We start from the raw sequence: 12500 nt of genomic DNA, 5'->3' as shown, positions 1-12500 counted from the left end.
TATGGATGGTTCTGTGGTTGTATGGTGTTATATGGATGGTTCTGTGGTTGTATGGTGTTATACGGATGGTTCTGTGGTGTATGATGTTATATGGATGGTTCTGTGGTTGTATGGTGTTATATGGATGGTTCTGTGGTTGTATGGTGTTATATGGATGGTTCTGTGGTTGTATGTTGTTATATGGATGGTTCTGTGGTTGTATGGTGTTATATGGATGGTTCTGTGGTTGTATGGTGTTAAATGGATGGTTCTGTGATTGTATGGTGTTATATGGATGGTTCTGTGGTGTATGGTGTTGTATGGATGGTTCTGTGGTTGTATGATGTTATATGGATGGTTCTGTGGTTGTATGGTGTTATATGGATGGTTCTGTGGTTGTATGATGTTATATGGATGGTTCTGTGGTGTATGATGTTATATGGATGGTTCTGTGGTTGTATGGTGTTATATGGATGGTTCTGTGGTTGTATGATGTTATATGGATGGTTCTGCGGTGTATGATGTTATATGGATGGTTCTGTGGTGTGTATTATGTTATATGGATGGTTCTGTGGAGTATGGTGTCATATAGATGGTTCTGTGGTGTGTGTGATGTTATACGGATGGTTCTGTGGTGTGTATGATGTCATATGGATGGTTCTGTGGTGTGTGTGTGATATATGGATGCTTCTGTGGTGTGTATGATGTCATATGGATGGTTCTGTGGTGTGTATGATGTCATATGGATGGTTCTGTGGTGTGTGTGTGATGTTATATGAATGCTTCTGTGGTGTGTATGATGTCATATGGATGGTTCTGTGATGTGTGTGTGTGATGTTATAGGAATTAAGTTACAGGAACTTTATAGGAACCCTCAGAACTAAGTTTAGAGGGCTTTGGGACACCAGACTGGATCAGAACAGCAGTGGGAAGTGCTACGGGGGTAAGTTATGTCAGTACATTAACAAGGCTTGGAGTAAAACTGCTAAACTAGGAGAATCCTGTTGTACACCTGATCTAGAGTTAATATGCATCTCATTCAGACCTAAATATCTCCCCCGCGAGTTTGGCCAGCTGACTGTAGTAATTGTCTATATTCCACCCTCTGGCAACATCAATCGCGCAGCAGATGTGATAACGGAGTGTGTTCACCTCATCGAGAAAAAAGAGAGACAGGGGGAAAGCAGGAGCTGAGACAAAAAATGCTAATTGACTTGACAAACAAGACGAACTGGCAACAGACAAACAGAGAACACAGGTATAAGTACCCAGGGGATAATGGGGAGATGGGCGACACCTGGAGGAAGGTGGAGACAAGTACAAGGACAGGTGAAACAGATCAGGGTGTGACAATTTGAGTCAGAAAATGATGTTCATATGATTGGTAAGCTATCTACCTTGTAGAGAGCCTATCAAACTGACTATCTTTTAGAAACAAAAATAGCATATTGGAACCAAGATAATAAAAAAATATATTGATATTGGCGTAAGAAAGAGGGAATGTTGGAACATAACTAAAGTATAAAGTATACATTAATGCAAATTCTACAGCACAACGGCAGAGTCATGTCTGAAGTGTAAAACCACTAACGACTCAATAATTCATGCTTTCTGAGGATGTTATAAAGTCCCAAAAGATTTGGAAAGATGGCCGTCAAGAAGTATTACAATGTAAATGTTCTTTTAATCCGTCTGTACCCGACGGGTTGGACAATACTTTTCTCGTCAATCATCTTCAAAAAAGAAACGATACTTCAAAACGGGAAATCAACCAATCCTCCTTCTTTCACGCAACGGACAGGTCACATGCTTGACAATCTAAAAATTGAAAGCGCTTGTGGGCCACGGAGAGAAAGAAAATGGTGCCGTTTTGAGGACATGTGGCGGAAAGTGACACGGGCGCTGGAGATAGGGGTTGAGGGGGGTCATAGGTCTGGACAGGTGTGATGTAGTTGATGTTTGTATGATGTCGTCGTTTGTATGTGTATGTTTTGTACTGTCGATAAAAGATCAAATACAATCGTATAAAAAAAAGATAGATACCTTTTCTCTGATCATAATACAATTACATCTAATCCCAGCCCGTCGCACCAAACTACAAGAAGGGACAATTATGCCAGTGAGATCTTACAGGGCTGCTTTGACTGCACAGCGTGGTGTGTTCAGTGTGTTCACATAGGGAGCGTTTGACTGCACAGTGTGGTGTGTTCAGTGTGTTCACATAGGGAGCCTTTGACTGCACAGTGTGGTGTGTTCATTGTGTTCACATAGGGAGCCTTTGACTGCACAGTGTGGTGTGTTCAGTGTGTTCACATAGGGAGCCTTTGACTGCACAGTGTGGTGTGTTCAGTGTGTTCACATAGGGAGCCTTTGACTGCACAGTGTGGTGTGTTCAGTGTGTTCACATAGGGAGCCTTTGACAGCACAGTGTGGTATGTTCAGTGTGTTCACATAGGGAGCCTTTGACTGCACAGTGTGGTGTGTTCAGTGTGTTCACATAGGGAGCCTTTGACTGCACAGTGTGGTGTGTTCAGTGTGTTCACATAGGGAGCGTTTGACTGCACAGTGTGGTGTGTTCAGTGTGTTCACATAGGGAGCGTTTGACTGCACAGTGTGGTGTGTTCAGTGTGTTCACATAGGGAGCCTTTGACTGCACAGTGTGGTGTGTTCAGTGTGTTCACATAGGGAGCCTTTGACTGCACAGTGTGGTGTGTTCAGTGTGTTCACATAGGGAGCGTTTGACTGCACAGTGTGGTGCGTTCAGTGTGTTCACATAGGGAGCCTTTGACTGCACAGTGTGGTGTGTTCAGTGTGTTCACATAGGGAGCGTTTGACTGCACAGTGTGGTGTGTTCAGTGTGTTCACATAGGGAGCGTTTGACTGCACAGTGTGGTATGTTCAGTGTGTTCACATAGGGAGCCTTTGACTGCACAGTATGGTGTGTTCAGTGTGTTCACATAGGGAGCGTTTGACTGCACAGTGTGGTGTGTTCAGTGTGTTCACATAGGGAGCGTTTGACTGCACAGTGTGGTGTGTTCAGTGTGTTCACATAGGGAGCGTTTGACTGCACAGTGTGGTGCGTTCAGTGTGTTCACATAGGGAGCCTTTGACTGCACAGTGTGGTGTGTTCAGTGTGTTCACATAGGGAGCGTTTGAGGAGGCCACTGAAGCGATCACTGACTACATTTCATTCTGTGCGGAGATGATTGTTCCTTCCAAAACTTTAAAGAGACACTGAGTGTACAAAACATTAGGAACACCTCCCTAATATTGAGTTGCACCCCCGTTTGCCCTCAGAACAGCCTCAATTCATCGGGGCATGGACTCTACGAGGCACTTGCGTCTACTACCACACCCCGGGTCAAAGGCACTTGCCCATTCACCTTTTGAATGGCACATGTACACAGTCCACAACTCAATTGTCTCAAAGATTTCACAAAAAAAAAATCCTTCTATAACCTTTTCTCCTCCCCTTCATCTACACTGATTAAAGTGGATTTAACAGGGGACATCAATGAAGGATCGTAGCTTTCAGCTGGATTCACCTGGTGTTTTCTACACTCAGTGTACAAAGGATCTGAAAACAGCATTTATCGCTAGCAACAAGAGGGTTGAGGGTAAACGAATTAGATCCAAATGAAATAAGTATATGAAACAGGCCAAGAGAATGTACAAGGAGAAGGCTCTTTCAGGAGGCTAAACCCAGAGATGCTTGGAGGGGTGTGAAAACACTGGCAGGGCTTAACAACAAACACCATGCTCCAAATAAAAAAAATGTTTAGAAGTAGAATTGACCAATTGAAAGAGAGGAGGTGATCTCTGACCTATCGAACATGTCGCACACTGCAGCAAATGTTGAGCTGCAACCCGAAAGATGTGGAAGCCGCATTTAAAAGGACCAATCGAAACAAAGCACCCGGGGCCAGACAACATTAGTGGTCGCCTACTGAAGGTTTACCATAAGCAACTGGCAGGTGTTTTCTGTGACCTTTCTAACTGCTCTCTGGCAAAACACTCCATCCCAGCAGTATGGACCTCATCCATCACATGCCCAGTACCTAAAAGAGCAAGGTACTGCAACAGTGCCTACCTACCTTTTGGCTTTAACATCTTTAGTGATGAAGGTCTTTGAAAGGCTGATTCTCCCCCAGCTACAACAGGAAGTATGCTCTTACACAGATCCACTCCAGTGTGTGGTGTTGATGATGCACTCCTGACCCTAATGCTCTGTGACCACATCCACCTGGAGAAGCCCAGGACATAAGGTCCAGATGGTCTTTGTGGATGTATCTAGTGACTTTAATAGAGTCCAGCCTCACTTAATGGGTCATAAGCTCCAGAACATGAATGTAATTCAGGCATCGGATTCTCTGGGCAACAGCAGGCAACTCAGTGGGGCGCCTCTAGGCGGAAATTGACAGGTTTTCAGCCAGAACTACCTGGGGCCAATGCAATCAAAACCAAAGACCTGACCATTGATTTCAGAATAGACCAACCTACCGTAACCATCCCAGTGCGGGAGATTAACAGACGGATCATATTGCGAGTGAAATATAGCTTGGAAGCATTATTGACGACAAGCTCTCATTCAAAAGAAAAACTGAGCACGTTCCTCAAAATGTCAATTGAGTTCAATGTACAATAATAAATCCTCCAAGCATTTTATAAATGCTTTATGCAATCCATCTTAGCCTTTAGTATTGTGGGGTGTTTTTGGTGCGCTAGGGAACACCAGTCAGAACCCATTGAACAGGGTAATAAGAATCAGTGGGAAGGTCATCGGAGAAAGCCAGGAACCCCTCGGTGACATTTACAAAAATCGAGTGAGGAAGAAAGGGAAACACACTGATTGAGCAGTATAGCCCCCTACCCTCCGGGTGCAGGTATAGAGCTCTCCCATTCAAATCGGGCAGAGCAACTTCTAGACAACATCCATCAAACTCTTTAACTCTTGGAAGTTCCTATTTGTATTCGTATATATGTCTATTTACCCTGTGATTGCTTGGACTGCTTCTAATCCTTTATGTTGTAGCCTACATGTTTGTGTGTTCAATGTTGTTTGTTTCTTGTATGTACCATTCGTCACCACACAGGAAGTTTCCTCCCAGGACATAAGTTGTTTGAATTGATACCCCTTTACTTACTCCACGTTTGATTGTGTTTACAGCCTCAATTCAAAATCGATTAAATCATTGTTTTTCCCCCACCCATCTACACACAATGCCACATAATGACAAAGTGAAAACATGATTTTAGACATTTTTGCTAATTTATTGAAAATGAAATACAGAAATATCTCATTTACATAAGTATTCAGACCCCTTAGTCAAAACATGTTAGAATCCCCTTTGGCAGCGATTACAGCTGTGAGTATTTCTGGGTAAGTCTCTAAGAGCTTTTCACACCTGGATTGTACAATATTTGCACATTATTATTTTATTTTTTATTTTTCAAGCTCTGTCTAATTGGTTGTTGATCATTGCTAAACAGCCATTTTCAAGTCTTGCCATAGATTTCAAGCTGATTTAAGTCAAAACTGTAACTAGGCCACTAAGGAACATCCAATGTCGTCTTGGTAAGCAACTCCAGTGTATATTTGTACTTGCGTTTTAGGTTATTGTCCTGCTGAAAGGTGAATTTGTCTCCCAGTGTCTGGTGAAAAGCAGAGGAAACCAGGTTTTCCTCTAAGATTTTGCCTGTGCTTAGCTCTATTCCATTTTTTGATGAAAAAAAACTCCCTAGTCCTTGCTGATGACAAGCATCCTCAGTTTTCTCCTATCACAGCCATTAAACTCTGTAACTGTTTTAAAGTCCCCATTGGCCTCATGGTGAAATCCCTGAGCAGTTTCCTTCCTCTCCGGCAACTAAGTTAGGAAGGACACCTGTATCGGGTATTGATACACCATCCAAAGTGTAATGAATACTTCACCATGCACAAAGGGATATTCAATGTTATTTTTTTTTACCAATAGGTTCCCTTCTTTGCGAGGCATTGGAAACCCTCCTTGGTCTTTGTGATTGAATCTGTGCTTGAAATTCACTGTTCGACTGATGGACCTTACAGATAATTGTACGTGTTGGGTACAGAGATGAGGTAGCCATTTAAAAAACACGTTAAACACTATTATTGCACACAGAGTGAGTCAAGCAAATGTTTACTCCCGAACGCATTTAGACTTAACATACACAAAGTGGTTTAATACTTATTTACTTGTTTGATGTTCTTAACATTCTTCTTCACATAAATCTTAACATTTTTTGAAAAACATTTTTCCACTTTGACATTACGGGGTATTGTGTGTAGGCCAGTGACCCCCCCCCCCCCCAAAAAAAAATCTCAATTTGAACCCATTTTAAATTCAGGCTGTAACAAAACGTAATGTGTAAAAAGTCCAAGGTGTGGGAATTCTTTCTGAAGGCCCTGCATGGACGGTTATGTGATTTGTGCGAGGCTTAACGAAAGGGTATCTATGAAGTATCTATGAAAGCTTGCCTATATGTGTGAGCTATTAATGCCTCTCCAAAGTGTGTGAGGCTATAGGAAAGGTTATCCCGTGTTTATGTTGTGACTATGTGGGTGTGATGTGTGACGCTGTGTGAATGGGTCTGCGAGACGCTGTACCGTGTGTGTGTGATGACGAGGTAACGGTTCTGGGTGGTCTCATCAGTATCTTCAGGATGTTCTCGGCGGACAGGAAACGAGTGGAGACAGCTCTGGAGAACTGCAACCTCCCTTCTGGACGGGTAAGACTAGCTTATTATCTAGTGCTACTACTCACTTACTCTACCTACAGTATCTATCCCTGTTTCCCTCCCACTCTCTCTCTCTCTCTCTCTCTCTCTCTCTCTCTGTCTCTCTCTCTCTCTCTCTCTCTCTCTCTCTCTCTCTCTCTCTCTCTCTCTCTCTCTCTCGTTCATCCACACTGTAACGTTTCCCTACCCCAGAAGATCTGATCATAATTGCTTTTCAGGGAATATCATTTGTGTGAATTCCTCCTTTATAGGCATGTAGCCTTCCCATAATAAGAGCTTCTGGCTCAGTCGTATTGATACAGATGAGCCCCAGGGAGTGTGTGTGTGTCTGTGTCCCTGTGTTTGTGTCTCTGTGTGTGTGTGTGTGTGTCTGTGATGACAGGAGTTGTTTCCTCCAGTCACAGGGGAGAAACGTATTGTATTCTCTGTCGTTCCACTAATGTGCTGTTCGTCACAGTAAACGAACACTGTCTGCAAGGAATAGCAAGCAATTAGCTCTGAGGAGTGAAAAAGCTCCTTAACACACACACAAATCCTCCCCCAGACACACACATACAGTACCAGTCAAAAGTGTGGACACAGTTTGGACACACCTACTCATTAAAGGGTTTTTCTTTATTTTTTACTATTTTCTACATTGTAAAAAGTAGTGAAGACACCAAACTATGAAATAACACATATGGAATCATGTACTAACCAAAAAAGTGTTTTAGATTTTAGATTCTTCAAAGTAGCCACCCTTTACCTTGATAACAGCTTTGCACTCTCTCAACCAGCTTCACCTGGAATGCTTTTCTAACAGTCTTGAAGTAGTTCCCACATATGCTGAGCACTTGTTGACTGCTTTTCCTTCTCTCTGCGGTCCAACTCAGTCCAAACCATCTCAGTTGGATCGAGGTCAGGTGATTGTGGTCGTCTGATGCGCCACTTCATCACTCTCCTTCTTGGTCAAATAGTCCTTACACAGCCTGGAGGTGTGTTGGGTCATTGTCTTGTTGAAAAACAAATGATAGTCAAATTAAGCCCAAACCAGATGGGATGGCGTATTGCTGCAGAATGCTGTGGTAGCCATGCTGGTTAAGTGTGCCTTGAATTCTAAATAAATCACAGACAGTGTCACCAGTAAAGCACCCCCACACCATCACACCTCCTCCTCCATGCCTCACGGTGGGAACTACACATGCGTAGATTAGATCATCCATTCACCAACTCTGCATCTCACACAGAGGTTAGAACCAAAAATCTCAAATTTGGACTCATCAGACCAAAGGACAGATTTCCACCAGTCTAATGTCCATTGCTCGTGTTTCTTGGCCCAAGCAGGTCTCTTATTATTATTGGTGTCCTTTAGTAGTGGTTTCTTTGCAGCAATTCAACCATGAAGGCCTGACACACACACAAACACACACACACAAACACACACACACACACACACACACACACACACACACACACACACACACACAGTAAACCATGGTGTAAATAATCAGCTGCCTTGTGAGAGGAGAGAGATGTATAGGTGATTGAAGATCAGCTGGGATTTGTTGTTGTTGAAATGTGCTATTAATTAAAACAAAACGTTAGTTCTTAAAATCTCAACTCCTCACACACACACACAGACACACACACACACACACACACACTGGCTGGCCTTCAGAAAGACTGCACACTGGCTGGCCTTCAGAAAGACTCGTACAACTGCACACGCTCACACACACACACACACACACACACACACACACACACACACACTGGCTGGCCTTCAGAATGATACTCTCATACAAACACGATCCGAGCAGCATTTTAAAATCCTCCTCCTCCATCCCTTCTTCTCAACACTTTTTCTCCCTCAGCAGTGTTGTTATGCTCTGTTTTGTCTGGGTGTGTCCTAAGACGCTCTAACCACCGAGGTCGGTATGGGTTCAATTCCATTTCAGTTCGATCAATGTAAATATACTTCCTTAATCGATGGAGTTGGAACCAAGTTCACTGTGCATCCATTTTGTCTGTGTTTTTTCCCACTCTCTCTCTCTCTCTCTCTCTCTCCAGAGTGACTCTATCCCTCAAGAGGACTTCACTCCGGAGGTCTACAAAGTGTTCCTCACCAACATATGTCCTCGACCAGAGCTAGACAACATCTTCTCTGACGTGTAAGACAACTGGCCCTCAGCATGTCCCATACACACACACATGCACAATGCCTCATGATCTTAGTTTAACTGTCGTACCCCATCGGAACCCAAAATGTTAGCTTGTTTTACTCCAATGTTTGTAAACAAAGTAAATGTAAACAAAGACCATATAGCCTGAAATAGTTGAGACTGTCATCGTGGATGGTCAGTCTTTGCATCCATAGGTCTCTCTATGAATTTGAGTGGGGTGACATTTCTTCAGGCCCATCACCCCTCAGCTTTTTACCGAAACAGGGGCGGGGCAGGTGCTTTGTTATTGTTTCAACTGCTGGTTGCAGCATTAAGCTAAACTTCAGCATTATTAAGGTTTGTGATAACATCGTAGACACAGCAAAATGCACACATTTATTCCAAGTAAAAATGTTAGAGACAGAGAGACACTATGGAATGGATGGTTGCTGTCCAAAATGATATCTTGTGCTCGCCTGAAGACTTATCATTCTTCAGCGTGGAAAAGTCCTGTTAATTGTTAAATCAATTCTCACTGAGTTGAAACGAAATTGCCACAATTTAGAGCAGTCTGCTGCTGTTTGTGTTTTGGTGTCTTTTTTTGGGGGGGGGGGGGGGGCTTTTTCACTTCTAGCTGTCCTCAGAGGCTACTGGTGTCTGCCCGCTGGATAAGGCTCTACGCCAGAGCAGCCAACGCAAATTAAACTCACAAATCCACATTTGAGAAAAGTCGAGAGAGAGAGAGAGAGAGAGAGAGAGAGAGAGAGAGAGAGAGAGAGAGAGAGACAGAGAGAGAGGGAAAGGTGATGTGAACGCGATAGGGTTTTTTAATCAGATCTCATCATTTACTTCAACGCCACATTTTGATCCTTTGTTCCTCTCCCTCTCTCCTCATCTCTCGCCCTCTTGAATTCTCTCTCGCTCATGTCTTGTTCCCCGGCTTCTCTCTCCTCTCCTCTGTTCTCTCCTCCCTATCTCTCTCCTCTCCTCTGCTCTCTCCTCCCTATCTCTCTCCTCTCCTCTGCTCTCTCCTCCCTATCTCTCTCCTCTCCTCTGCTCTCTCCTCCCTATCTCTCTCCTCTCCTCTGCTCTCTCCTCCCTATCTCTCTCCTCTCCTTTGCTCTCTCCTCCCTATCTCTCTCCTCTCCTCTGCTCTCTCCTCCCTATCTCTCCTCTGCTCTCTCCTCCCTATCTCTCTCCTCTCCTCTGCTCTCTCCTCCCTATCTCTCTTCTCTCCTCTGCTCTCTCCTCCCCTCTGCTCTCCCCTCTCCTCTGCTCTCTCCACCCCTCTGCTCTCTCCTCTCCTCTGCTCTCTCCTCCCTATCTCTCTCCTCTCCTCTTCTCTCCTCCCCTCTGCTCTCTCCTCTCCTCTGCTCTCTCCTCCCCTATGCTCTCTCCTCTCCTCTCTCCTCCCTACCTCTCTCCTCTCCTCTGCTCTCTTCTCCCCTCTGCTCTCTCCTCTCCTCTGCTCTCTCCTCCCAATCTCTCTCCTCTCCTCTGCTCTCTCCTCCCTATCTCTCTCCTCTCCTCTCCTCTCTCCTCCCTATCTCTCTCCTCTCCTCTGCTCTCTCCTCCCTATCTCTCTCCTCTCCTCTCTTCTCTCCTCCCTATCCCTATCCTCTGCTCTCTCCTCCCTATCTCTCTCATCTCCTCTGCTCTCTCCTCCCTATCTCTCTCCTCTCCTCTGTTCTCTCCTCCCTATCTCTCTCCTCTCCTCTGCTATCTCCTCTGTATATATCTCTCCTCTCCTCTGCTCTCTCCTCCCTATCTCTCTCCTCTCCTCTGCTCTCTCCTCCCTATCTCTCTCCTCTCCTCTGTTCTCTCCTCCCTATCTCTCTCCTCTCCTCTGTTCTCTCCTCCCTATCTCTCTCCTCTCCTCTGCTCTCTCCTCCCAATCTCTCTCCTCTCCTCTGCTCTCTCCTCCCTATCTCTCTCCTCTCCTCTGCTCTTTCCTCCCTATCTCTCTCCTGTCCTCTGTTCTCTCCTCCCTATCTCTCTCCTCTCCTCTGTTCTCTCCTCCCTATCTCTCTCCTCTCCTCTGCTCTCTCCTCCCAATCTCTCTCCTCTCCTCTGCTCTCTCCTCCCTATCTCTCTCCTCTCCTCTCCTCTCTCCTCCCTATCTCTCTCCTCTCCTTTGCTCTCTCCTCCCTATCTCTCTCCTCTCCTCTCTTCTCGCCTCCCTATCCCTATCCTCTGCTCTCTCCTCCCTATCTCTCTCCTCTCCTCTGCTCTCTCCTCCCTATCTCTCTCCTCTCCTCTGTTCTCTCCTCCCTATCTCTCTCCTTTCCTCTGCTATCTCCTCCCTATCTCTCTCCTCTCCTCTGCTCTCTCCTCCCTATCTCTCTCCTCTCCTCTGTTCTCTCCTCCCTATCTCTCTCCTCTCCTCTGCTCTCTCCTCTCCTCTGTTCTCTCCTCCCTATCTCTCTCCTCCCTATCTCTCTCCTCCCTCTCTCTCCTCCAATCTGATCTCTCCTCCCCTCTGCTCTCTCCTCTCCTCTGCTCTCTCCTCTCTTCTGCTCTCTCCTCTCCTCTGTTCTCTCCTCCTTATCTCTCTCCTCTCCTCTGTTCTCTCCTCCCTATCTCTCTCCTCTCCTCTGTTCTCTCCTCCCTATCTATCTCCTCTCCTCTGTTCTCTCCTCCCTATCTCTCCCGTCCTTTGTTTAGTGGAGCTAAAAGCAAACCCTACCTGACAGTGGAGCAGCTGACTGAGTTTATAAACGTCCGACAGAGAGACCCTCGTCTCAACGAGATCCTCTACCCTCCTCTCAAACCGGAACAGGTTCAGAGCCTGGTGGAGAAGTACGAACCCAAAGAACTGCTGGTGCAGAAAGGTTAGCATGAGTCACACACACACACACACACACACACACACACACACACACACACACACGTATACACACACACACACACACACACACACACACACACACACACACACACACACGTATACACACACACACACACACACACACACACACACACACACAGGCACATATATGTATTTGTTTTAGAAGGACTCTGTTGTTGAGAGTGTACCCCCCCCCCCCCCCCCTTCTCTGAGGGGTGGTAAGTTTGCCAGGGGAGTTACCATAGAAACCACTCAGCCACATCGTGTCCAAGGAGCCAAGGAAGATGAGAATCTAGTGGGGTTCCAGGGAACGCTTAGACCCACACCCACACAGACACACTGACATACAAAGCTCGCAATCACGTATACACTTGCTCTACACTTCGTTTCTCTCTCATGCAATTCCTTCTTGCTTTTGCAGGGTAGCCTAGTGGTTAGAGCGTTGGACTAGTAACCGGAAGGTTGCGAGTTCAAACCCCCGAGCTGACGAGGTACAAATCTGTCGTTCTGCCCCTGAACAGGCAGTTAACCCACTGTTCCCAGGCCGTCATTGAAAATAAGAATTTGTTCTTAACTGACTTGCCTGGTTAAATAAAGGTAAAATAAAAAAAATAAAAAAAAATCAGACTGTGTGTGTGTGTGTGTGTGTGTGTGTGTGTGTGTTCTCAACGGTAGAGAACACTTAGGGGAGGACTCCCTGTCTGTCCACCTGTCATGCTGATGCTAGTGTCTCACACACACACACAAACACACGCACACACACACACACACACACACAC

General features: G+C 45.3%; 1 protein-coding gene across 5 annotated transcripts in view; it reads left to right on the top strand.

Annotated features, from left to right (window-relative positions):
• LOC110529236 (1-phosphatidylinositol 4,5-bisphosphate phosphodiesterase beta-1) overlaps nt 1–12500 on the top strand; it is a 275800-nt gene that overhangs the window by 133646 nt on the left and 129654 nt on the right. For all 5 annotated transcript variants that reach the window (XR_005052868.2, XR_016497784.1, XM_036985414.2 and 2 more), the window contains exons 7-9: nt 6648–6723; nt 8782–8882; nt 11538–11704. Coding sequence is in view for 3 of the 5 variants with exons in the window: in XM_036985414.2 (XP_036841309.1) it covers nt 6648–6723; nt 8782–8882; nt 11538–11704 (344 nt within the window). In the remaining 2 variants the exon portion in view is untranslated. The remainder of the gene's footprint in view (nt 1–6647; nt 6724–8781; nt 8883–11537; nt 11705–12500) is intronic.

Source organism: Oncorhynchus mykiss, chromosome 8, assembly GCF_057628025.1.
Source record: "Oncorhynchus mykiss isolate SJ-2025 chromosome 8, ASM5762802v1, whole genome shotgun sequence".
Taxonomy (NCBI): domain Eukaryota; kingdom Metazoa; phylum Chordata; class Actinopteri; order Salmoniformes; family Salmonidae; genus Oncorhynchus; species Oncorhynchus mykiss.
The sequence above is the reverse complement of the archived record's forward strand: the minus strand, read 5'-3'. Positions and strand labels throughout refer to the sequence as shown.